This window comes from Lineus longissimus, chromosome 3, assembly GCF_910592395.1.
Source record: "Lineus longissimus chromosome 3, tnLinLong1.2, whole genome shotgun sequence".
In the NCBI taxonomy this organism is placed as follows: Eukaryota; Metazoa; Nemertea; class Pilidiophora; order Heteronemertea; family Lineidae; genus Lineus; species Lineus longissimus.
This window is the reverse complement of record NC_088310.1, coordinates 1,928,585-1,955,732: the sequence shown is the minus strand read 5'-3', so window position 1 is coordinate 1,955,732 and position 27,148 is coordinate 1,928,585. Positions and strand designations below refer to the sequence as shown.

The 27,148-nt window shown below is 39.9% G+C and overlaps 2 protein-coding genes across 16 annotated transcripts in view; both read left to right on the top strand.

The window, feature by feature from the left end:
• The first annotated feature begins 2,164 nt into the window (after nt 1–2,164).
• Nucleotides 2,165–5,885, top strand: LOC135484702 (glia maturation factor beta-like). The gene is made up of 6 exons (XM_064766344.1): nt 2,165–2,319; nt 3,103–3,199; nt 3,570–3,619; nt 3,893–4,025; nt 4,364–4,437; nt 4,931–5,885. The coding sequence occupies exons 1-6, from the start codon at nt 2,317–2,319 to the stop codon at nt 5,000–5,002; spliced, it is 429 nt and encodes a 142-aa protein (XP_064622414.1). The 5' UTR covers nt 2,165–2,316; the 3' UTR covers nt 5,003–5,885.
• A 923-nt stretch (nt 5,886–6,808) lies between these two features.
• LOC135485317 (uncharacterized) overlaps nt 6,809–27,148 on the top strand; it is a 28,764-nt gene continuing 8,424 nt past the window's right edge. For 6 of the 15 annotated variants that reach the window (XM_064767195.1, XM_064767190.1, XM_064767188.1 and 3 more), the window contains exons 1-26: nt 6,809–6,944; nt 7,576–7,662; nt 8,041–8,094; nt 9,964–10,052; nt 11,118–11,293; nt 11,641–11,918; nt 12,173–12,308; nt 13,186–13,215; nt 14,631–14,749; nt 14,924–15,062; nt 15,191–15,410; nt 16,014–16,162; nt 16,258–16,443; nt 16,835–17,062; nt 17,408–17,646; nt 17,915–18,074; nt 18,389–18,499; nt 18,772–18,979; nt 19,259–19,498; nt 20,362–20,397; nt 21,067–21,297; nt 22,878–23,077; nt 23,277–23,432; nt 23,587–23,746; nt 23,943–24,065; nt 24,863–24,928. In XM_064767195.1, the coding sequence (XP_064623265.1) occupies nt 7,656–7,662; nt 8,041–8,094; nt 9,964–10,052; nt 11,118–11,293; nt 11,641–11,918; nt 12,173–12,308; nt 13,186–13,215; nt 14,631–14,749; nt 14,924–15,062; nt 15,191–15,410; nt 16,014–16,162; nt 16,258–16,443; nt 16,835–17,062; nt 17,408–17,646; nt 17,915–18,074; nt 18,389–18,499; nt 18,772–18,979; nt 19,259–19,498; nt 20,362–20,397; nt 21,067–21,297; nt 22,878–23,077; nt 23,277–23,432; nt 23,587–23,746; nt 23,943–24,065; nt 24,863–24,928 (3,741 nt within the window). In that variant the 5' untranslated portion in view covers nt 6,809–6,944; nt 7,576–7,655. Of the gene's footprint in view, nt 6,945–7,575; nt 7,663–8,040; nt 8,095–9,963; nt 10,053–11,117; nt 11,294–11,640; nt 11,919–12,172; nt 12,309–13,185; nt 13,216–13,775; nt 14,070–14,630; nt 14,750–14,923; nt 15,063–15,190; nt 15,411–16,013; nt 16,163–16,257; nt 16,444–16,834; nt 17,063–17,407; nt 17,647–17,914; nt 18,075–18,388; nt 18,500–18,771; nt 18,980–19,258; nt 19,499–20,361; nt 20,398–21,066; nt 21,298–22,877; nt 23,078–23,276; nt 23,433–23,586; nt 23,747–23,942; nt 24,066–24,339; nt 24,358–24,862; nt 24,929–27,148 lie in introns of those variants that run through there. The other 9 variants (XM_064767198.1, XM_064767192.1, XM_064767199.1 and 6 more) reach the window with 7 other exon arrangements.

Genomic DNA, 27,148 nt, shown 5'->3' with positions numbered 1-27,148 from the left:
TAAGGTGTCATTATCACGCAATTTTATCTCAAGCCACACACTCTCATCAAATTTCTCCTCTAGATTAACTTCCACCGTTGAGATGAAGTTTCGTACATAAATACCAACTCCTCTGTGGGGACCTGTAACATTTCCTAAGTTTGAGTAAAAGGTGAAACCATTTATATTGAACTCCGACGCCTGTACAACACATCGTGAATTTTTTGGTATTAATTCGGTCACACTAATTATGTCTGCATCAGTACTTTCTATTAACAGTTCAAGTTCCGGCCTTTTATTGACTAGACTATCTGCATTTAATGAGAGGCATTTGAATCCAAATTTTGAATGTGCATCTAAATTAACTTCTGAAGTAGGTGCTGAAAATAAATTATAACTGCGTGTATGTACATTGTCTCTGAAAATTTGTGCATTTTCTACCTCCTCTCCTCTTCTTTCTCCTTGGCTCTCATCATTTCGTAGTATGCCTTGGCTTCCTTCTGTTGTAATGGGGTCTGGTTCTTCTTCATGAAGATCTTCCTCATCACTGGGTTTTGGTGATCCTTGAGGGCACCACTTGCCCTGAGTATACGATTTTTTGCCTTACTGTCCTTTATTTCTACTATCATTTTCTTTGGATAGTCTTCGGTTTTTCTGCCAGTTCTCCTGATTTTACCAAATGTTACCTCGTTTTGATCAATGGCATCACAGATTTGTTTGAACTTCTCTCGGTCTTCTTCAATTCTGAGTTCAGTCTCCTCCTGCTCGCTCTCCGGGACGTTAAATACCACTATACTGTCCTCTCTCTGGCTTCGGAGTTGAATCTCACGTGCACTTTTGGAAACCAGTGCATCTTGTGCATCTTTGTCAAAGGTTGAACTACTTGGCATTTCCGCTATCTGTAGTTTAACTTCATCTTTAATTTTATGAGGTATTTCATTTACTTGTTCTCGAATGATAGTGAGGCTGTGTTCTAACACACTTTGTCTCTTTTCTAGTTTAGAGTAAGCCTGGAGAAGTTTACCGGCTGATTTATTGCATTTATGACAGTACCAGTGAATACTACTTTCCTCATTTGAGTTTTTCTTTAGAAAGGCATAATTCTCTACAGATACATTTTCACAAATGGCATGGTGCCAAAATTCACACAGTTCACACTGAAGTGCATCTTGCTCTTCTTCCACTTTGTTCTTACAAGAGCCACAGTTTACGTGTTCACTTTCAATTACAGATTCATCATTGCCAGATTTTGAGCTTTCCTTATCTTGTAGGTGAATGGAAGATCTTGATCCTCTACGCTGACCTTGTATACCACCACTGGCACTGGCCATGGTAGGGAACCGTATTGCAGTACATGCTTTGCATAGAAATTGGTCCCCTTGGGCATATGATACCCCTTTGGTTGCTTTACAGTCTTGGCACTTTGGTGGCATTTTATATTCTAGCTTTGCAATGAACACAAACAGCAGTCAAGCAGCAGCAAAAAAGCCAGGAGCGATTGTAAGCAGCATGCATACAGTAGATTATATAGTCACTACCTTACCTCAATTCCTATAAGGCTTCTCTATTTACTGATCTGCCAATGTGGTATTGAACATAAGCATCCTATCCTGTTTGGAACTTTACATGTCAAAGATCGTGCAATGCAATCCTATGCACGTACCGCACCGTTTCTAGTGTATACAAACATGACCAAGAACAAAATGGCGAACCGCGAAAATACAATCCTCGAAAAAGCTGCCAGACACTTGATCCATGCAAACTGTGAAAAATACTGGACCGATTTCTTTTCAAATTCTGCAGCAAATAATTCACATCGTTGACTTGGAGATCTGATGGTTTGATGATTTGGAACAGGTTGGACCCACTTATGAACATGAAAACAGTCTGCGTCTTAATAACTACATTTCTCGGGGGGGGGGGGGCAAAACGGACCCCGTCCCCACTGTGTAGTGCCACCTCGGCGGTATTAATGGTTTATTTAGCTTTCAACGACTTCAATATATTTAAATTACTTCATAGAAGTTGTCGATAAATAATGTATAATTTAAAAAAATACTTGGCTTATTTACGGAAAGTGTTTACAAATGTTTCATTACATCGTATCAAAAATGTTATCTAACACCAGAGAACATAATATCGCCACGTTGTCGGGACTCTGTCGCCACCTTTTATTGGGAATTAGCGTCATGACATAAATGGCGATAGAATGTAAATTGTGGCGATAGTATATTACGTGACGTTACCAGGAAATAAGTGGGAGGATCAAGTTCATAATTTTCTCTCCATTTCCTGCAATAAATACTCTGTTTACGGCTCATAAAAACTTAAATTGAAATGGTAAATTTGATTATGGATCACTCACGGCGCGGCCTTAACTGCACGTAGTATTTACAATAGCAATAGTCGGCTATACAACCTGTACTAGTGGTTTTATCATAATACATGATGTCACACTCGCTGCACTGCCACTCTGACTCACTCTGTGAGTGTGACTGATGTGACTTGGTTCATATAATCATTAAAATGCCACAAACTCGATGATTAGCCGTTTAACATTGGGGTCTTCATCTTCATCTTGGCTATCTTCACATAGGCCTACCAAAAATAAATTTAAAGTAAAAACCAGTTTAAAAACTCAAAGCAAAAGCTTAGATCATGTGGTGACTAGATCTAGATGTGGGCTGCTTCCTCAAAGATTGGTTTTTCTTGAATCCAATTTTTGGACCCAAGGCCAAGGCTAAGAGGATTTTCCTTATTTCCTTATTAACTCTGGTTAGGAAGTAATTTTTTGTAGCCCTACGGTACATACAATACGTGACATACACTAAATACAGGCACGGATGCAGATGCCAGGGGGATCCAAGCCTAGAGTCGCAGCGGGGAGAGGGTCTTTGAGCCTCCCCACAGAGCATTATAACATTGGAGAGCCGTAGATGTGATGTCCATGCATCTCGGCATCAAACAGGGAGGGGTCTCCCCAAGAAAATAATTTAAATTTGGAATTCTGTAGAATGGAATCATGGTTGTATTTTAAAGAACATTTTATGTTTAATGTAATCAATATTGAATCGGTGCTCCATCATGTACTCTCATTGTTTTGATTGACTTTCTAAATTTCAGGCTCAAAACTTGGTAATATGTGGTGTGTCAGCAGAGGTGACAGAGCGGATAAAAAAGCTGAAAATTTCAAAATCTAAAACAAATAATGCAGTTGTGTGTAAGTAAATTGAGTATTGCCAAGAGGAAATAATTATTATAGGACGGAAGTTCTTTGATATAGGTACCAGTAGCAAGGTCATCTTCAGTTTCGCACAGCATGCGATTCAGCCTACTTTTTACATTTTCTTGGGTGGTGAAAATGTACCTTCTTATTTACTGTTAAGTCTGGCTCAGATCCATTGCCAAGGACATCTCATTCTTGATTTGTTAATAGTTATTGAAACTTTTAGTTTCTATCAAGTGTACTTGGATAGAACACTTGACAACAGCCATTATTAAGGCTTGTATTCTCTTGTCAGGCATTGCAACTTGATGTGGTTGTAATAAAACTGTGTAATAGACTCCCTATGCTCTCTTTTCTTTTGCAGTGAAGGTTGATTTAGAAAGTCGTCAAATAGTACTTGATGAGGAATATGAGGTGAGAAGCCTTTCTTTTGCTAGTATTTCATGGAGCAAAATTCAGCTTACTCTGTGCAATTAAGCCATCAAAAGCATATATTATCTTAAAATGGTTGAGATATGATACACTTTCTTCGAGGCAAGACTATAGTGTACTGGTAATTGTCTGAGGATTAACAGATTACTCGGGAGAGACATTGATTTACTCTGGGTGAAGGTCGAATGAATATGGGCTCAACTCCAAATTTCCAATTGCATTATTTGAAAATGAAGGTGTTTTGTTGTGTTCTAGGATACAAGTATAGAGGAACTGCAGAACGAACTACCATCTCACAGACCAAGTTATGTCTTTCTCAGCTACGAGTATAAACACGATGATGGAAGGATATCCTATCCATTTATATTTATATTCATCAGTCCATCAGGTAAGACTGATGTAGATAATCCCATGAATGAGACCCCTCTGAGATGAAGTAGCTTCCTGATTTTCAGTTATTTTTGTTGAAATAATCATACAAGTGTAGGTCCCACATTGGATGTACCGGTAAGCCAAATTTCTGCACGACATCTTTTCAATGATTATTTTTCAATTTTGTTCAGTTTTTTTCTTCACAGCTCCTCTTACAATGCAGAGAATGGGTCGTTTCTATATTCTTTCTGCTATCAATCAGCTCTGTATGTCAATCTACATTAGTGTATAGACCTAGATTGACTCACATGTACACCCACTTCTGTTCACAAGCCCCATTATTCTTTCTTTCAGGATGTAAGCCTGAGATGCAGATGATGTACTCTGGTTCAAAACTGAATTTGGTGAAGGAAACTGAAGTGTCGAAGGTGAGGCTAAGAGGTGTTCGTTGTCACTGAAACTTATTGTACTGTAAGCAGTGATAGTAAAAGTCTAAGTGTTATACTGTAGGGAATGTAATGTGTGATGTTGAAATTGATGGGCAATTTGCCTGAACAGGTAGAGCATGGGGACTGTGCAGTCCTGACCCTGAATTGGCTATTAAGTTGTGGGCTGTTAAATGGTGAAGCTCCAATTGAGTTGTTTAATATTCAATTCCACAAGAGGAAAACTGTGGTTGCTGAGAGAAAAAGGTGTGACTGAGAGAGTGGAAAAGATGCTCGGTTAGAATAGACGGTAGTTGACTCAAATGTAGAACGGTGGAAAACCAGCTGGAAGAGCCTCTGAACTGTCATAAGCTGTTTTCCATCTTGGCCTTGCTCGTGGTCCTTTTGGAGCTTTGTCCAGCATTGAACTATAATTCCACTTGGCTACTACCTGTCTACATGTATTGCATCTACGTATTTGCTATTTCATCTTCAGGTTTTTGAAATAAGAAGCACGGAAGATTTAACAGAGGAATGGCTGCTAGAAAAGTTAAAGTTCTTCCGATAGATTTACTACATTTATAAGGGATCACTGATGCTAGAGGTTTTTTCTGCGTGTATGGATATACCCGGTCATGATACAAAAGTGAACAGTTGTTACAGACTAGTCACTGCATATATCTCAAAGAGGATGGAGACACAATGAGGACTCGACCTTCGAAAACACAAAAAAATAATGAGCTTCATTTATTCGAAATTCAGGGCAAATTGACTTCAACTATTAGGACAGAACTCAAGTGAACACAGCAAATGTCAGTCACAGCAAGCCGGAAAATAGGGGGGTGGTCAAGGTCATTGCCTGGCACAAAATTGTGATTTGACAGCGATCAGCGAGGTGTCTTGTACCAATAACAACATTGTTTCCAGGCTTGCACAGGGTTGTTTTTTAGTAAGGTTATACTTCAGATAATTGTATTGCTCGAGACATTTTCTCATTCTACGTATTTAGGGTGAAACTGTATATAAATATTGGGGTGAAATTTGCTGTCCACATAAGTGTATGTCGGCTCTGTATTTGCAGAAGTTGTGTTGCATTTTACCTTTTACTGACACTGATTAAACCTTCACCTTGGGTCAAAAAAGGTAACATAATGATAATTTACTGGTTGAGCACTACATTCATAGGTTCTATTAGTACATTTGTCATGTGTTATGGTAGCCTATGTTAGCCTAACTCATTCTTAGGGTGTGTAAGCTGGACAAAAGACTTCAAGAAAACTGGGACCTTTTTCTTCAGAACAAATTGATAGTTGCAGATTGTTTGAGAAAATATGTTTTAAATCATTTTGAAATCCACAATTTATTTTGCAATAATTATTGTGCTAGAACTATGCTGTAAATTTCATAATATATTATTTTGTCGTCTTTGGTAATAAAATGTATCAATTATACTCAAAGATATCGTTTTTTCTCCGCCTGTTTGTACCTTTCATGGAATTGGTTTTTACAAGGGACACAGTTACTCCCAAGATGAGGACAGTCTTTTGTCTTTCATAACAAAGGAGACATGAGACACAGTATCCACAAGATTGTGACACTGACAGTCCTTGTCTTTTAGAACTGAAGATAAGAGGTACAGGAGCTTCGGTTGTGATAGTCGTATTTAAACACAACTTGATTTATACTTCAGTGGTTGTGATTTGTCAGTTGTAATGATAACAGCTTGGAGTGGATCATGGTTGTGACAGTGGGTATGTCCTCGTTGACTCCCTGGTGGGTTGCGACACACAAAGGGCTACTTTGACCGCCTATACCGTTAGATATCAGGGATGCTTGGAAAAGGTCCACATTTGCCTCCTGTCAGGATGGAGACCAGAACTTTGCCATGTGTAGTATAAGACTGCTGCCTTGTCAAACAATAGACATATTGTCGATGTTCTTATGCGTGGCTGTTCTATTAGGCCACCCTGTAGGAACATGGTGCACCACGTTGGGAGAGTACACATCTAGATCAGACAGAGTACGCATAGTGAAGGGGCATGGCACATCCAGCAAAGACTTAGTACACTCTCTGGCAACATGGCGAGTTATGAAGGGGAGGGCTCATCCAGAATAGATACGGTGCACTACTGTCTCATTGGCACAGCTCGCCATGTTGCCAGAGAGTGTACCAAGTCTTTGCTGGATGTACCATGCCCCTTCACTATGCGTACTCTGTCTGAAAAAATAATATTAATTCAGAAAAACAAATATGCCGGAAAAAAATTATGATGACACTTTCTAGCCACCGTAGGTTTCTTATAGTGAGAAATTGCGGCGGGGCGGGGGTTGATGTAAGAGCCAATCTTGCTGTCAACTATAAACAACATGGCGGACACCACTTAGCAACAACTACTAATGCTCCTCTAAATGGTCTAATTATGGGCATTTGGTAGTGAATTAATGCACGTTACCAATATTTGTTGGATTTAGCTGTTGTAGTCTTTCAAATAAAGCTCGAAAAAAACTGTGTAGGTCATTTTTCAAAGCTTTTTATGGGGTAAACCTGCCAAATCTGACATTTCTGATTCTGCTGTCATGTAGATGGGCAACAATGTATACCTTTAGGCGCATGTCATTTGCCAGCTGCTTCTCTTCAGGATGTTGTCAGCAAACTACAATGATATTGCAAGTTGTTGAATGTACATGTATGAATATGTAGGCCTGCCCTACCCATAGTCAAGCTAGTGAGTATAATAGGCCTAGTGCAGCTTTCGGTTTTTATGAGAAAGATATAATGCGCTGGTTATTTATGCCAGTATTTTATTGATATTTGGTCTAGTCGAATGAACCATCGACATGGATTGGCTGAGACAATTGGAGTATTTTTTTCTATTAACGTCTTAAGTTTTAAGACTTTATTTGGTCGGCTTGTCCCCCAATGTTGATCAGTTGACAAGCGTTTTCTTGCCTCATTATTGGCAATAATGTAACATCTGCATTTCGTAATGTTTAATTGTACATTGTGTCATGACATCATCAGGACTGCTATTTTGGTGTACCGCACTGGAGCCTGCATAGTCGGATGTCGGACTGGAATACCGGTCTACTGCAGTGACGTGGTAGACCAGTTAAATAATAATAAATCTCCTTGTTTTTCAGGTGAACCACATGAGAATGGTTCTTGGATTGCGAAATTAAGGCTTTTCTCTCATAGGAAACAAGAGTAAGACGGACACAAAATGAAAGGTATGTCCACCACTTAATAAGTTTTTGAATGAGCATGTTTAGTGCTTTCTCTATAGCCGTGGGTCTGTGTCCGTAATGAAGTATTTTTTCTTAAAGTAGCAGTTTGTTATCACATTACTATAAAGGCCTTATCACTTCAGTCTTTCACTTTTGTCTGGTGTCTAGTTCGAAGGAAGTATTTAAAAGAAAACTATAAAATACAACAGCACTGGTACCTGTCATCTATGTCCAATGACGTCATGTAAGCTCATAATCTGAGCTAAGAATCACTGAATGGACTTGGAAGGCTGCAGTGCCGAATTGCTAAGTTTTGTATTCTATGGGGTGTCACTGTCCTCTAGGTCTTATTGTCACCTTTTTCAACATTCACAAATCCAGGTGACTCAAGGAGCCGTTCTTGCTCGGCCAAGAAATCTGAACAAGGAGACTATGGTAATGGTTCCACGCCAAGTTTATCAGTTTATGCCGGACACCCTTTGCATGGCACGGTTACTTTCAGCACTTCTCTTGGTTTGGTTTGTGTTGTGTTGGATTGATATTTCACTGTTGTGTTTTTGAAATGTTTGTCCCAGATATTCCCAAGTCATGATCCTCTCATGAACCTTTTCTGTGGATTAATCATCCCTGCTCAATTGGCAATTTACAAATCCTTGTACAGTGTGTACCCACAATACCATAATCATTTCTATAATCATTCCTATCATGCATCAAGTTTTAAGTGATATGTCCATCAGTGCATGCTATGACATGACTAACGAAAAAATTAAGCTAATCGTTACTTCTGATGAAGTGGAATATGTGCGCCAATAATTCATCTTGCAGCAATGTCGGTCGTATGGGTAATTGAGAGAGTGATTAACATTTCTTCGTTTCTATTGAAACCACACTAATTACTCAGTTACAAATCAATGTGCAAATTTACTTGGTGGAAAATAACTGCCTATTCCTAGAAGAACGCTGATGTGGAAAGCTTGCCAGATCTGTGTCCCTATCTTATACTGCCCCATGGCAGCATTGGTCAAGAAAGGGAACTAATATGGTACTGAATAATATGTTTGTAAGTGGGCCTAAAGCTGTCGATTATCCAGATTGAGGCTTGAGCATGATCATATAAGACTTTATGCCATTGGCTTATAAGTGTTCAACAAACACATTTATGTTGAGAAGACACAGTGGTCAATGATATGTGAACTAAACGATTTGTTCCTTCGGACAGTCTTGATCCGTGCCATTGGGAGATTTGTGGTAGGCCCATTTGGAGCAAACGAACGACACAGAGATTTCTCACTTTAATCTTCTGGAATTATTTTCATTTGAATGGTTGGATCTCTTTTTTCAGGAGATCATTCCAAATTGGTCTTTATCTGGATAGGAATGTGGGTTAAAGACTGATTTATTTTTAGTATTGTCTGGACACTTTTTTCAGACCAAGATTACAACTTCAGAATATCTCTTTCAGTTTCATTTGGATTGGATATTTCTAAAGTTTTAATTACCAAATACGGCAAGCTTGCACTATCTTTTTAAAGGGAAGTGTATTTGACCAATAAAACTCCCAAGTACTACTGCCTTAAGACATAAAGGATATCGCTGCACTTGGATTAATTTGATGCTTTTGTTTGGCAATAGTGAATTGATACCATATGGTATCATAGGATCCACTGGCCAACTCAATAACTCATGGATAGCCTAAACCAGCTGAAAATTTTGCTGTTTCTGATCAAAATCATTGCGGGTATATGATAAACACTACGAGTCAATCTGTTCGTGAGTTACAGTATTTGTGAGAGTTGTTGATTCCAGATGGATACAGAGGGTTAGTATGATTGAAATTCACCTTTTATATTGTAAGATTGATTTGTGAAGTGTTTTGATTTATGTTTGTGATTGATATGTGTGATTTTCTGATGAATTATTGTGTTCCTTTTTGATAATCTATATGTTGTTTGTTTTCATAACTCTTTATATTTCCAAATCAATTGATATCAGATCTAAATTGGACCTCCTTAAAAATACTAGTGTAACAATGTGTATTTACTTGAAATTACTTGAAATTACAATACATCAGCCCTTGAATTCACTACATCAAATTGTGTCCTCGAAAACTATTGAAGTTGACATCATTAACTATTGAGTTGAATTCAAATTCCTATGCGGTTTGAATTGCATGATGATTAAACATGAAGTGAGTGAAGCTTCAATCATGGGTGTATATGGCATGCAGTTCTGAAAAATTCAAATACAACACAATATTTCAAATATATCTCACAACGCCCATCTAATGTCTTCTGTCTTCTTCAGGCATCGAAATCAGCGGTGAGAACCTTGAGGACCTTTTGGCTTACGATGAGCTCTTCTTGGATTATTTCAATGCTTTTCTGGAGTTACCGGTGAGTGCTACACATCCCATCAAGTATGACTCATTTGGACTTGCTGCTGTGGGTACTGTGGTGTGCTGTCTGGTTTAGGCAGTCCAAGACACTACCGTGTTGACATTCGTGGGTTCAAACCTCACGGCTGAGTCCTCAAGCAGATTCTTTTAGTTTTACTTAAGAAACAACGAGAGTACATTTCCTATGACCTTTTCACAACTAGGCATAATTTAGGAGCTCCTTCACAAAGCCAAACTAATAGGCATTGCTACCTTAGCATAAAATTGGATCAAAAGATCACGGAGCAAATGACCCTGCCCCTATAAAAACAACTCTCAAATTTGGTGGACTTGGTGCCGAGTAGCTAATGTACATAACCTCCTTGTTATGGGTTATTTGGATTGTAAATCTACCCAAGATTTCATGATTGTTTGCAAGTGGTAAAGGCCTATTTTGATACAATTGTCCGAAGATTATGAGGCCTTTGTTCGAGGTACAGGCCCAAAGCTTGGTCAGGTAGACCTGCGAACCATTTTGGCGAATGTTATTCGATACTTTATTTTGCGGCTTGGTGGTCAACTGCTACAATTTCGCAGGCAAATAAGAATGTCCTAACCTGAAGCGATGTTGATATTTCTTGTTTTGGTTCACTTTATTATGAGGGGCATTCTTGAAGAGTACCAGTAAATCTTGATGGTGGAGTACATGTGCCAGTTGTAAGTTTAATGCTAAAGTGCCACCCTGTGCTGGTCAACATGAAATAGGCTTGTTAGTAACACAAATAATTTCAACCTAAGGTACAGATTAGCCTGTTTAATTTCATGTATTATCCTCAATGGTGGCAGTATGACTTCTGCCCATTATGTTTAAGAACAAGGTGATAATTGCCAATAAGAACTAAACAACATGATTTCTACTGACTTACATTAGTAGGCCTATAAATATGTGGATGATGCTATACATTGCAGCTCCACAGTTTTACATTCCCATGACGTGAAGGAATGATGTTGCACCTGAACATGGATCTTTCCAGGGTATGATTACACCTTCCACAGTATAGACCCATTCCTTCTATCTTTGTAGACCTTTCCACAACCATTGAAGTATGACCGCCTCACGGGGACGTTCCGAGAGGTGCCAGGCTCAAACTTCAGCGTCACCAGCTCAGGCTCAGACTCCCCTCCCTATGGTGCTACGGATGATGAGAGAGAAAGGCAGCTGGATTGGGCCAAGAGGGAACGTCTGCCTCTCTTTCTCAGGTATTGCTATTCCTCTAGTCAGATGAGCAGTTAGCCACTTATTTCATTACCTTTTTAAAGCTGCAGGGTGGTCTTGTATGGACATGAACTCATAATTTCGTGTATATGGCAGTTTATTGGACTAATTGGTCATCAAAGTTGCCTAGAAGAGGAATTATATTGTCATAAATGCCAGCCATTTTCAACATTGGACTAATGGAGAAGAGACAGATTATTTCTGCAGTTCATGGCACTGAGTATCCTCAGATCATCAAATCGATTGTTCGTGTTCATCCTCACGTCTAAGCATCAAACTACAGATGAAATATGTGTCTTATGTGACCTTACCATGTCTCAATTTATTACAGAACCCGTCTCTTTCGAGAAATGAAGCTATGCAAACTTCTCTTGCGACCGTTAGATGATCGTTACTCCGCTGGTGGAGGCAGCAGTCGACTGCTGCGTGGCTACAGCCGTCAGACGGAGAGTTACGTCTCGAGCCTGAGTAACTCGGCTGATAACAGTGCTAATGAGGACGGTGATTATGACGATGAGAATTACATGTGGGGCGACCTACAAAGGTCAGAGTTGTACCGGTATAATCGGCCAGGGAGCCGGGCACTCAGTTTGCCACCAATGAGGCGAGGTGAGTCTGTTTTCCCTTTCGTTTGATCTGCTGTCAATGAAGAGTTATAACCTTTAGAGACGGCTGTTTGTAAATTCTGTGGAGAGGGGTTGAATCTACTATTGTAGATTTTGTTTTGACACAGTGGAAGATGTTTGTATATATTGTTTCTCGGGGCCATCGTTAATTCTCTTGTAACTCACAACTCTACCAATACATACAAATATTCAACATGAATTATCAATCATGGTCACTTTTTGAACCTTTTACTTCAGTTATCCATATGAGCCCATCGGAAGTGACCACGACATCAGATGCACGCACCTCCAGGAGTACGATCAGTCCGGAGAAGAATCCTTCCACCACCCACACTGGTGCTAGTCGCAAGAAGACGCTACGTAACGCATCAAGGTAGGACAAACACACAAAGCGCATTGATTCATGATTGCATAAATTGACACAAAACATAATGGTGATGAATGCCAGGATTGACAATACCAATGCTGAGCTGAGGTCTCAGTTATGTCTGAACTTTTCCCAATGGCATTGGAGCCTGCTTCAGGGCCAGCCTGGTATGCTAGTGTACGGTTGCCAGGTGTCAAAAGAGGTAACCGGAAAAACGCCGACCGACCGACCGACCGACTGACCGACTGACCTGCCAACCTACCGTCATATGCAGTATCCCTTTCGCTTCTCTATAGCACATGTACCTGTGTAGTGCCTGGAGTCCGACGTGTCTGACAGCAGCATCTCCAGTCAATTATACCGGGAAAACGAGCCCACGCGGTAAGGAACTGATAACGATACTCTAAAGATATGCTTTGTCTACATGGTCGGTGGATATAAAAACATGATTTGGGCCTAGTATATGCACTGTAGTTTTTCTACTCGAGTGTCTCGACCGATGCAATGCATGAACTGCAACGCGCAACATGCATTTGTTGTCATTTGACCAGCTTACGTGCGCTTGTTTACAATTTCATTTCATATGACCTGCTATCGTGGATTGGATATATCACATTGACTTATGAGTAGGTTGGCAGGTCGGTCGGTCGGTCGGTCGGCGTTTTTCCGGTTACCGTCAAAAGATGTAGATGCTGAGGATATGATCTGTCAAACCTGATTTTATTGTTGATTATGGATAACTGTGTCATTAGTATCTGAAGTCATAGCTAATTGTCGATTGAAAAGTCTTTTGAAGAACATTTCCTGATGAGGTAAAGTGTTATTAAACTGTCTGTAAAAGGAGTCAATGTAAAGTCTTTATATTCAATGTTCTTTAACAAAGCAAAAGCACTGGTTCTGATGTGATAATGCGGTGAGTTGTTTTGAATACGATATCGTCCTCAGGTGTCCTTTGTACATTATCATATCTTAGGCCATGCAAGTTTAAATATATGAGAAGCATCCTGTCGATACAATTTTTGGAAAATGGAATCTCAAGTGATGAGATTGTGTAAAGGAGTTCGAGTGATTATGAGATTGACGATATTCAATTTGGTGATAGTAGACCGATGCGAAACATAGATGTAAACATGTATGGCCTACGTGTCTTGCTTCATCCGTCCTGTCCTGCAACCTTGTAAAATTGAAACCTTGCTCTGCGTTGTGGGCCCTTCTAGGTCAGGTTTTAATTGAGCTGCCTGGCCTGTTATGTACATTTGACTTTGGGTTCAATCAGCTGATTTGTCATGGTTTTTTGCTGTCTTCGTATCCAGATGTGAGTAGCCTTGTTGATAAACTCATTATGCCTTCCATTTTGTATCAGTTGGTATCAGTTGGCCTTATAAATATTTGATTAGACCCGTACACGTGCTGTGGGCAAATCATTCTATAAATTATGCAATAGCTACAAACCTAGCTGATCATGCTGCCCTTATTAAACTGCATGCTTATTCCCGGCTTTTGCCGACAATTTCCAGTCGAATTTCGCAGGGGCATCCTACACTTCCAGTATTTGGCTTCATCTCATCTCTATATGTAATTTAACTCTGGTCTCTCGAAAAGGGCAACCTTTGTCAGTCCAAGGATTGATCATTTTCTCTCGCTCATATCAATATCTTTTATTGCTTCAAGCTTCACCCTACCCCCCATCCAAGTTAACTCAATGCTAATGAAATCCCTGTCGAAAACTGCTGACAAACAGCAGCAGATTAATGATTGGTATATCAGGTAGAGTACAGTCAATGATGACATTTTAAAGCATGATCTGTTATCATACAATAATATCCCTCTTGCTGTTGACAAGATATTGATTTGTTACCAGACACCATTTGGTTACTCAACACCAGACTGCATGTGCCCTCACAAAGACAAGAGCCTTTGATTTTATCACATGACCCTGATGAAATTCTTGATTCTCAAATATTTCACAACTGTTTTGTCCTTGTGATTTGACGTTGTCCCTGTGACTGATTGTTTTGTTTCATATGCTTGTGTCAGTGTTCACTGTTGATGATTGTAAATTTGTAAAAATTTGATATTTTTTTGTTTTGATTGTTTCCACTTTTTAGAATGTGCTGCATCAGCATGTTTGTCTTGTACCACCTGTTCGATAGAGTACAATGTTTGTGAGTCAAACTCTATGTGCACTTCAAACTTGATAGATTGATCGAAATCTCATTCCTGTGAACATTCAGTGTATAATGTAGGCGCTGATCTAAAAGTTGAATAGAGAACCATTAGATTTTAATTGATTTCGCAATAATACTCCTTGTAATCTGATGATTTCAGGAACAAAACTCAGGTGACTGCCACACAGAATGACACTGGTGTGGCTTTGGGGACCAACCGTGATGTTACGTTTACAACCCGCCATGACACTCTCACGTCTATTCATGAAAACGTTCCAGGTATGAAAATGAAATCACTCACGTTATTGTGTCATCAGAAAGTGCTAAGTGCAAGCCTCGATGCTCCATCTGCAGAGATTATCAAAAGTCGACTACCCCATTAAGCATGCTGGTGCAGTTGTCCTTCTACGAGTACCATAGCTTTCACTTATATTGGTCCGGTTTCTGTTCCAGTGAGTGTCTCATTCTCACGGGAGAATACCAAGGAGAAGTTACAGTCACAGTCGAAGGCCTCTATTAAGAAGAAGAAGACAAACAAACCATCTGATGGGTCGTCTGTTACATTCAAAGATGTCAAAGATGAGGTGAAAAGGTACAGAAAGATTTTAGACTCAAATTCTGCTTGGACAGAAATGCATCCATTTATTGTAAGATCATGAACTTTTTTTAATGATTAATACTTCCACACTGTCCCTGTTTCATGGAATGTATATATTTCAGAGCGTATTCTGCCCCAATCAACTATCAGGAATTCCTGAAGATCCCAATGTACGGAGACTTCGACATGATGTTTGGTGAGGCAGAGCCAGAAGACACTGGGCGGGTATATGTGGCATTCGAGGATGAGGCCAGCGAGGAGAGGACGTACTCTGACATGAAGACGTTGGAGGGGAAGCATAAAATGACGTACCAGGAGATGAAGGAAAGTGTACTTGGATCGGTAAGTTGGCAGTCGATTGTCCTTCTTTTAGTGGAAAACAGTGGGGAGATGCATTTGTTTGAAGCCCCTCTGCCTTCTTTGTCTACACTCCATGCATTCCCTGTAATCATGTTGTCCTGTCTTCTGATAAAAGCCAGGGCAGCAAAAGTTGTTTAAAAGCTTTTAATTCCTGATGTACCGCTGGCAGTTTAACCTAAACGCAGCGTTCTGTCATAACTACCAGTCATGTTCAAGTGCTAAGAATCCTTGACTTAAGTCATGATCAATGGTCAAAACGTGATGTGACTGCTGTGGTCCGCTGATAATACCGTTGTGAATGACGATCTGTCAGCCTTGCGTATCTTCCGTTTGATTGTCCTGTGCGTCTTGACGTCTGCGTGGTGTTGTGCGACGACATGCGTCCCCTGTGTCGACACCATGGGTTGTGATGTCTTGGCCAAGATGACGTGTCAAGATGACCATGTCACTGCTCGGTCTCAATATCAAGGACAACACGTCCTGGTAACAGGAAACCAGCACTAGCTAGCGTATCTACTATTAAGTCATGATCAAGGCCAGTTCATGCCAGGGCTTAATACTGATTGTTCCACTTCAATATTTCAGAATCTAGGTATCGAGGAGTTCATCTCATTCCTCTCAGACACGGCTGGGATCCATCTGACAAACTTCTGGTTGGACTGTGAATACTTCAAGGATAGTATGCAAGACTTTGATGAAGTCCAGAGTTTATCGGCTAGAAACAAACTCTTCAGGTATGCATCTCATTCAACTAACACGTTTTTCAATGACAGCTTTTATGCTATTGCCTCTGCACGGACGTAATGAGAAACTTGTGATCTTTTTTCAGAGACATCAAAGACAAGTACAGATTGAACCTCACCGCCGACGCAAAGGAACAGTTGATGAAGGCTTCGAGCAATGTCAACCTCAGTCACACCATCTTTATCCGGACGCAATATGATGTGCTTCGGAGGCTGAGGGCGTACTGGGTACCGAGGTTCATCATACACAAAGAACGCATGGAGGGATTTAGGTGAGACATCAATAAGATATTTTGAACATTCATTGACTACCACTATATTATCTCTCTTGGCATTCACACATTTGTAAAGTTATGCTGCTGCAGATGGTTGCTGATTGGGTATATCAGTCTGGTAGCGCCATCTTTTCCATGGAGGAGGGGCCAATTACAAACTTGGATGGAATCTTTTTCTTAACCTGGCGTGGGCACCATGTTCAAGGAATCCAAGTTTTATGTCTGGATCGAAGTACCAGGCAATCAAAGTAAAGTAACTTGATCAAGGTCACAAGTGATGTGTCAGCTTGGATATCAAAGCTATGATGTTCGGATGATGAATCTGACACCTCAAGTGCAAGAATAAGCAACCACTCTTTAAACTCAATTGTTATTCATTGATCTGTAGGTGTCATCAAGAACAGGAGTTCTTGGATCGCATCCGAGGAGCTAGTCGAATGTCCGGTTTCTTCCCATCAATTTCATTAGTCAACTCAATGCCAGTCAGACCGGATGATGTGCTCCAAATTGCCAAAACAAGGGACTGGGATTTTGTGTCAAAGGGTGGAAGAAGACTGGATGATAGGATCAAATCAGCCAAGTCGAGGACGTGCCTTAGGTTGAGGACACCACCAAGGTAAGGAAACAAACTTGCATTATATTCAGACTGACTGGCATAACTGACCTATGCTGGCAGACTTGAACAGACCTTGAACCATATCCTGCAGATGTGTTCAATGCCTTTCTGCAGCCTAGGCCAGAGGAAAGCTTGTGCAGCCTAACCAGGGACACTTGACATTGTCAAGACAGTTCTCACCAAGGCATCTGACACAATCATTAATCTAAGTAGTCCAGTTTTAAACCTTGTAATGTAGACGCTAACTGAAAAAGTCTAAGCTTATGGTATTGAATGGAATGTACAGATGAATAGCTACAATCATCAGTTTAATTGAATGTGACCGAAGGCTTTTTATGTCCGTAGCTCACCACTTCGAGAAAAGCTTATAAAAGCCATAGTAACAGACAAGGCAGCTGGCGGCGCACTCCAGAAAAGTCTCGAGCAGCTAAAAGACAAGACTCTGGTGTCTAACTTATTGTTCTGGCAAGATGTGTACGAGTATGGTGAGGCGGAGAGTGCTACTGCCGATCGTCTTCTAAGGCTCAATAACGCCTGGTATATTTATAATCAGTATATAGCACAAGGAAGTGTCAATTCTATAGGTAAGTGGCTTTGGCAGTTTATCCAAAAATATGTGGTGAATAGCAAAACTGGATCTATGTGTTCTTGTATCATGCACAAAGTTATGAATCAAGCACAAAAAGAATACTTTTAAAACAAATAAGATATAACCAAAATCTGATCATCAGAACTGTTTGAAGTCATAGCACAATAGTTAGTGATGGGCCAGCATTCCACCCAGGAGAAAGCTTGACCTCGGTGTCTCTTATTCTTTAACAATTGACACCATTTGACCTCTTCTTATTACAGGTATAAAGAAAGAGGACCGAGACAAGGTCCACCAGACACTGCTGACGGCAAAAGACTATGTCTCTGGTGATCTGTTCGATGACGCTAAAAACCATGCAACTGAAATTCTTGAACCTGCATGGATAGGTTACCTGAAGGAGGATGTGAGAAAATATTTGGAGTGAGTAGAACCTAACACTATTGAAATGCATTTGGCTGAGCAGAAGGGCCATGCCAGTGTCTGAGCATGTCTGCTGGCTATGCCCAGGCCCAATGACAGACGCTTGTCACAAATGCTGATCTGCTGTAGGTTAAGTGGGTAGATTTTATACTTCTTGGTGGAGAGAAGCAGTGTAGGGCAAGGTGTTGTGTTCAAAGGCTGCAGTGATTCTTCCGAGAGTTCAATCCAGAACCTCCTGACTTAAAGCCTGGTCTTATAAAATGCTGATCCCTCCTGTGATGCCATGTATTATATGGAGCTATATTTGGTTTCAGATGCTCAACATCTCACCGTGACATGGGGATGGCACCTCCACCTACTGCCGATGATATAGAGATCATCGTGGAAGGAGACCAGATCATTGTAAGGAGACCGTATTACAAGAGGTAGGGATAATCTTAAGTTGATTTGAAGTCATGCCTAACAATCATCTAATTAACAAACAAATGACATGATCTAATGTAGGACTGATACCAAAACATTTTGATTTTTACTGATTGTCAGTGATTTCTGCCAATTTTTGGCTGCTTAATACCACATCATCTGGGATGTCTGCCAATTTCTGTTGTTGGTCAGGATCTAGCTCTGGGCTGTGGGAAGGATAAACTGTCTGGCTCCACATTGAGATCCATTGAGGGAGTTTTCTTTCCTTCTCCAGGACACGAACGCCTTCAGAAAAGGAAGCTAACCAACGCTTGATGCGCTCTCTCTCATTGGCTGAGAGTATAGACTCGGTCAGGAAAGCCGAACTGAAGAAAATCCGGGCAGAAAAGCGTAAAATTATGGAACGTGAACGGCGTAAGGCCATCCGGGCAGCCAAGAAGAGGCTGAAGGAGATGAAGATGAAGAAAAACAATCCAGAAAAGGTAATTGATGTGATTTATGGTATCAAAACCACATTTTGTCGTCTGCTGAACACTTTGGTTTAATTGATGTTTTTGACGATTGATTGTTCAAAATTTGCTAACTTTTCTTCCATCCATTATTGATTCAACTTCTGTGTCATCATTATATCACTTGTATGAACTCTAGTGAATCTAAAATACATTGGTCCTGATATATTTTTGGTATAATGAGCACCTTACTTTTACCAGAGTAATCATGTGCATTTTTCTTTGTAATATGTTGTTTAAATAACCTTTCAGGAAGAATCAAAAGAAGAGAAGAAAACCCTGTGGGATGCCGACGCTGACCTTTTTGACTCTGATGTGCCACCCCCTCCAAAACCTAAAATTATACGCAGAAAAGTTCGAAAAGTATTAACACATTCACCAACCCCAAGGATATCTGTTCAAACAGTCCCGCAGATTAATGTGACTGAGCCTGAGGAAATGGCCAGTAGAGAGCAGACAAATAGTTCCCTCAGAACAGATGAAAGTTCAAAAGTATTAAATCTTCCATATATATTATGTTTATGTTAATCACATTGACACAGTAGACAGGCCTTGGTGTCACTGCATTATGGATGATTTAGTGTGGAAAACCTGATTTCGATGATAGTGGAAGTCCTAAACCAAATGTTTCTCATTTTTTTCAGAAAGGTTATTGGGCTAGATTTGAGTAATTACAATTTCTGTGTTGGATCATGTTGACCCCTTAAGGGTCCTTGTCACAAGACATTCAAGGAAATGTTCCTGAACCATAGCTCTTGTATTCATCCATCAAGTAGTACCCACCAGAGGCCTGATCCTAATCCTAGCTTTCTTTTGTTTCAGATATTACAAATCCTTATAATTTCAGCAAGACCTAATTACAATGCAGCTTATCTGTAGAAATTCACATTTTCAGACCCATGTCACGTTAGATCTAGCCAAGTACTGTAGATTTTGAATTTATGTCAACATTTAGTCTTTCCTCTTTTATTAGACGATAATTTTCCCATCATAGCTTTCTCCTTTCAGATTTCACTGATCCTTGATCCTCGGCCAAACCTTATTTAGTGTTACCCTAGCCAATTAGATTAATATCTTAATCCTTTTCATTCATTTATCTTTCCTTTCCAGCAATTTACATTGTGAACAGAAAGTTAGCCATTTGATTAAGCCTAAACTTTGCTTGATTGAGCAGATTGTAAGATTTCATCGAAATTCACCAGAAGTACTCGTAAATTAGATCAATTTGTATTGATAAAAACCATCAACATTTGAAAACGTTACCCAACTGTTATCAATCTTTTTTGTCCTTGACTCCTTGAGTAAGTCACTTAATCGCAATCAGGATCTAATGCAACCATGTTTCATGTTGACAGGATTGGAGCGATGAAGACGACCCAGAGCTAATTCAGGTCCTTTTCTCTACTTACTTATGCTTCTGTCAATATAACCTTGCTTTTGGCAATTCAAGTTTATTCTTTACAAATGCACAGCCTAGCTTATTGCAATTCATCCCACTCTGATCGAAGATGTATCGTAATTGCCAAAAACCACAGAAATGCTCTCAATCATCTTTTGAGTCCACCACGTAGATCTTCCATAGACTATTCCCTTGTGAACTTCCAATGCACATGGTGAGAGCAAGGATCTATTAACTGGTTCACGACTAGTGGAGGCCGGAAACTGGCAAAAGCTTTCACTATAAAAGCCTTTAATCATAAAGAGGTGCAAGGATGCTTTACTAAAACAAATTACGAGGTGTTATCATTAAAGCTTTCACATTCAGAGCACGGATTGTTTCTCATCTCACCTCTAAATCTTTGAAAACCCTGCAACAGTCACGCAATCCTAGTTTAGTTCTGTAGCCGAAATCAATTTCTTTCTCAAAATGTATTCCCCTTGTGTGGTATATCATTGATGTTAGTTATTGGTTCCGTTTTACTGTTGATATTTATACTTCTCAGTGGCAATAGTGATATCATCTGAGTTAATTTTTGATTTCATCCACATTTTATAAGGAGTGCACTTAAATGTTAACAATTTTGTTTCTGTCATGTGATACCTGAGCAATTTAATTTCAGCGTTATGGAAAGAGAGGCAGTATCGCGTCAGTGAGGAAAGGCAGCTTACCGAGAGGCTCCGGGAGACGGCAGAGCCTTGCCAAGGGGAAGGGCAAGAGGGAAAGTCTGTCTAAGAGCTCTGCCCTGACTGAGCTTTCCCAGAGGAAAGAAAGCGTGCCTATAGAAAAACCCATCAAAGCATTCCAGAAAATGCGACCAAAGCGTGGCATGAAAGTTTACGAGCGAGGCAGAGTAATGTCATCTCTATATTCTTCAAGCACAAGCCTTGCTAGCAGTACAGATCCCGCTTTTGACTCTAACAGCTTACTGGACATGGAGCGCTTTGGGATCCCTTTGCCAGGTGTACAGGTCTCCTAGCACCAGCTTACAAGTCATATGACTACTCACTGATATCTTTGACATTTTCAGATGTTGTAGCGCTGACTTCACGCCGGACACATACTTATTACTTTTAGTAGTTTAGTAGTTTTCTCATCTTCCCACACCCTCCCCAAGTTATGCACAATGACAGTAGACGTCTAACTTGATAACTGATAGCTGATCGTGTGAACATCCTATATCATACTTGTAGCATAAAACACCAGAAACTAAACTTAGTTCTGCCCCGACCACCTAGTTTAATGTGATCTGACAATTTGAGTTGTCCTTTCGGACAGTTTTGTGGCTCATCCATAATCTTTTCTCTTGTGTGTAAACAGAACGAGTGTTAGTCCCACCTTGGGTCAACAAGATCATCATTCAAATCCTCTCATTGCAGAGTCAAATATACTTCGATACCCTCTTGATATTCAATCCTAATCTCGTCCTAAGGGAGGATTGTCTAAGGCAGAGACGTCGTTGACAGTTGCCCTGGGCCACTTTTGACATCCTAACGCTAACCTAATGACACCTCCTACCCTTTTAATTCTCTGCTGACCCTGCATACCTGTTCCTTTCAGCGTGTCTCATTTGATCTGGACTTTGAAGACATGGCCATGTTGGCTATGTCCCCGACAGGTGCAAGGCTTATGAGACAATTAACAGTGAGATTTCTCATGGATTTAGTACTTGTTTGAGCTTTGTGTCACTATCTTGAATTGAGTTTTGAGTCTTCAGCCACATGTTATATATTTTGAGTGTAAGGCCACATATCATGAATTTTGAGTTTTTGGCCACATATCCATTTGTGGCACCACATAACACACATTTTGAGCGTTTGACCACATATTTATTATCTGAAAATCATATTGCATGTATTTTGAAATATTCACTATGAATGGTTTTCAGTTTGATTATTTTCAATTTTCAATTTGATCAATGTTTAAACATTGTTGCCCCCCCCCAGCTGACATTGGATATCATTACAGTTTTGTTTGTCCCCCCCACCCCCCCTAGCTGGCTAAGTAAAATCATTTCTGTTGGAGTTCTGTGTTGTTTTTAGCTCTCTCGATGTGAGATTTTTTATTGTTCCTGATATTCGTGTTGATTGCTTACATTTTCATCTATCACATACAACACTTCAAACTATCCACTACCATTGTACAACGACTTTGTCAACATCCCATGAACACAACCATGACAGTATGTCAATGTTGAAATCTACATGATGAAGGAAGGTTATTTATATCAAGTGCTTTACATCAACAAAACATCAATACACACTCAACATAAGAAAGAATTGTTGCTACTAAAACCACATCACGGATGTCATAATAACTGTTTGCTTTATAATGGGCCCTTTATGACTTTGGATGCCTCTACAGCATGAAGTGCTGTGGGGAAAAACACAAAAAAAAGATTGCCGTTGGTCATCTTTGGTGTTTTTATTTCAGGAAGGAGAGGCATCGGCAGAGAACCAGGATGGTGAGACCCCGGGGGAGGAAGGTGAAGGTCGCGGTGACTCAGCCTTAGACAACATATCCCCGGGAGGGATGTTGATGTCTGGAGGGTCAAGGAGACATGGTCAGAGCATCACACCAGAGCATAAGGAGGTCAAGCCACCAACGTTCGCTGAGGCTGCTCAGAATAAAGCGTAAGAGTCCTACATGTTGTATCATCAAACTCTACAGTTACTCAAAATCCATTTTAAACCATGTTCTTTATAGGCCCTATGACTGAAGATGGACTTTATAGGCCTTATGACTGAAGATGGACTTTATAGGCCCTATGACTGAAGATGGAAGATTCATCAAATCATACGTTTTATGCTCTTCACTTTCTTACGATTTCAGTCTGATGACTATCTTCAAGAAGAATTGTTTTGATCAACCTGATGGCAAAGATGTGGTGAATATGCTGAATACCTACAACGAGATCTTGGCGTACCAGGGAATCTCAGGGACAGGGACAAAACAGAAGAAGGATGTACAAGCAGGTTTCATTTATAAGTAGGTTAAATATCTTTGACCTATCTGACTCTTTTGGTTGATCAAATGAATTGTGATTACTTCAGGCCAAATCAGTAGTCATTTGTAGAGAACAATATGAACCAAAGATCAAACAGGTCCTCATCTTGACGCGCAATTATCTTGTTGTTTTCAGATCGCACCTTGATAAAGGGAGCAAGAAAAGCATTTCATTGACAGACAAGATAGAACACAGACTCAACTCTGAGAAGGACCGTCCCAAGTCTCCTACTCTCAAGGATGTCTTGCATCACATCAAACCCCAACTGGAGGAACACTTCAAGAATTTCTGGGACGTAAGTGCCTGTACTGGTCAACTTGGATAACTAGGGTGCGGTAGCCTTGGTTGTCAAACGGTTCAGAGCTGTTCAGCTCATTGATGATCCCGGCGATCGCGTTTTAGGCCAATGGTCTGTAGCCAGGATGGTACACTTTCATTAATAATAGGTGTCCTTTCAGTATGATGTCTTATTGATATCGTCTACCTTTCAGAATCAAGCTGAAAATCTTGGCCTTAAAGGTGCAAATCTTGCGAATATCTCCGCTGCAGAGTTGGCCATGAAGGGGGATGTTGATGTGGGTAAAGGATGGCGGGGTAGGAGACCAAGAGGAAAGGTAAGAACCATTGGTTGCCTTCTAGTTCTGTTTTAAGTTGGTGGATTGAAAATTATAAATGTCTGACTTATAACTAACCGAATTCCCATGTGGCAATGTACAACCTGTGTCTGTGTCCTGATGCTTGCACCTGTGCCAAAGATACGTTCTAATATCTTATCATTGGAGTTCTTATATCGTTTCTATCTCAAGAAGTGTATTACTTTTTTTAAACCGTTGAGTTTGTGACCTTTTCTCTAACCCAATCCACTCTTTCTCATCTTCTCAACAAAAGCCAAGTTACGTCTATACTGTGAGTTCATATCTAAACCTTTCGTGTTGTCCATCGTCACTCCATCTGACTGAGTATTGTCGCTCGTTGCTCATGCTCCACCAATCCATGTTTCCCACTAAGGTTGCTTCTTTCTGACTTTCTCCATTATTTATATACATCACAGCAAGCTTAAAAATGTTGTGTCTGCAAAACCTGTTGGTGTACTCGTGTTTCCTTTCCTGAAACTCAAAGTATCATTACCACCCCGCCTAAACCCTTGCTTTTTAAAAGTAATTACAACTTATTCTTGTATTATGTGTAAATAGTCTGCCTGCTTTCGTGCTTTTATCATAAAACAAGATTAAAAGATTTTTTTTTCCTTTTTTGCATATTGGATTTTACCTTTCAATTTCACATCACTGTTATCCATTAAGTTCAGCTTCTCCATATCTCCAGGTGTTTTTTATCCCCGCAAGTCCATTAAGCTGTAGATTCATGTTCTAATTTCTCTTTTAACCCTTTCCTATTTATGCTAACTCCACAGACAAGTACTGTGAGATTTGATGTGGATATTGATAATCAATACGGCAATCTCCGCTTACAAGACAAGGTAACGCCCCCTTTCTCTCAAACACAACACCAAAAATGACACAAGCACATGTATATTGGCAAAGTATAGAAGTCATCTCAAGCCACTTGTTGAAATGTCTATTTTTATTGTGGAATGTGAAAGTGTACATTGTAAACTGATGTTTTTGTCGGCATTGTAGTCTTTGGTATTTTCTGTCCTTCACACCTTGGGGCGAACAATAGATTGATCTTTCTCGCCAGAAAAAGCATTGATCATCATGTCACCCATCAACATCACACAAGTGTCGCAATCAAGAATCAAAAGGATTGGTGTGTTGTGAACTGGAAACTTCATATGTATAACTGCCTCTATCATGGATTAAGACAATTATGGATTAGAGATAAGCCCCCAAGCACTACTGTAGACATTCACACACAGACACAAACCTTATAGTTTCAACCTAATATTGAACCATTTTTTGCTTCTCTACTTATAATACTTGTACATTTCACTATTTTGGCTTGTTCCGTTTTCATTGAAGTCATTCTGTTTTTGTATAAATAGGAAGAAGTCAGAGTGAGTTACTTGCTGAGTTACATCAGTTTATTTTTTCATAGTTAAATAACCTGGGAAAGTGCATGCAATACAATGATTCATTACAAATAGCAACAAAGAGTTCTTTATGGAAATTTGCTGCCAGGATTTCAAACTTAATTCAAATTCATTTTGATAAGCTGCTACCTACATGCATCAGTTATCATTAAATTCAACCAGAAATACAACTGTCATTTTCTTGTGGCTTCGTATATTCTTTGCTGAACTCAAACCTGAGACAAATTTCATGAAGAACTCTGATAACAGCCACATTTGGTTCAGGAATATTCTTAACGATTTGCATCTGTATTTTCTTTAAAGGATGTAGAGATAATTGCATGCAAACTATCACCAAATGCTCAAATACTGAAATACTGATACATGTACTTGACAGTCAGGGGTACATAAAAATATTGGATCCCCCTGCGAAATGAATTTTACCTCAGGTGGATTTTGTTGGAAATAGCTGGAATTTCCAGCTCTTGGCTGGAATAAGCTGACACTTTGAATTTAGAGAGTTTCATCGAAAAGTTATAGCTGGCAAAAGCTGACAAAAACTGGAACTTTATCCATGGGGTGGAAATTCTTGGCATTTTCTGGAACTTTACTTTTCGTAAAAGTTCCAGCGCTGGAAATCTCTGTCACTTTACTATGAGATTGTCAGAGCTGGAATTAGCTGGAAATTTCAAATTCGATGTTTCTGACAATTGTTGGAAAAAGCTGGCATTTGCTGGCATTATGCAAATTGCTATTATGTTATGCAATTCTATCATGTGGTCTTATCACCTGACCTATCCCATGATGCATTACACCTCAGACAGGAACCAGTAGGTTTGAATTTTCAAGTCAAACAAAGAAATCATGTGGGAGCTCTTCTTATTTCTTGATTCTTACCCCGAATTCGATATCAAGATATCCAAAGTTTACACAAATTGAATTGGAACACATAAGGATTCAAATGAATGCAAAAAGGGTAATCTGGACAGGCCTTGAGGTTGTTTTTTTAGCATATGAAGAAGCCTGAATCAGTGTATGTGCTATAAGCCTGTATTCAGTATCATTGTATGCATGATCGTAGACCCGGACGGTATCATAACTGTAAGATTTTGCATGGGAGATGTCCACAGCTCATGACTCATGTAAGTGATGGAGTCAATCAACAGTCGGCTTGCTCCATCATTCTTTTCAAGGTCGTGCAGTGATGTTATTTGGACATCCATTTTGGACGTCAGTCCCCGTCTGTAACCCTGCCCTCCAGACATCAAAGTGACAGAGTGTGCTATGTGTGGTTAACATCATGTTGATGTCACGGTATCCAGTTAAAACGGCACCTCTTTTTTATTTGGCTCACCTTGTGAGCCTATGCGATGATGTGGCGTCCATCGTCGGTGGCGGCCGTATTGTTAGCGCGGCACATTTCGTAAAGTCTGGACTTAAAATTGGTATAGGCCTACATATGTTCCATGGGCCCTGGGGCAATTCACACCAATCTGGTCAATCCATGATCCTCAAACTTACGAGCCTAATATTACAATGTGAATACTTTGCACTATCTATATTATTAAACGAGAGGCAAAATTTTCCTGTCAGTGATTGTCAATGACGTCATCGTATCAACTGATCACAATTAGCTATGATGTAAATGACGTGCTGTCTCCAGGATGA

Bases quoted from the DNA above. Each gene is read 5' to 3' on its own strand.
- LOC135484702 (XM_064766344.1), top strand. The intron at 3,200-3,569 runs GTAAGTAAATTG...TTTCTTTTGCAG, and splicing joins AACAAATAATGCAGTTGTGT to TGAAGGTTGATTTAGAAAGT. The intron at 3,620-3,892 runs GTGAGAAGCCTT...GTTGTGTTCTAG, and splicing joins TACTTGATGAGGAATATGAG to GATACAAGTATAGAGGAACT.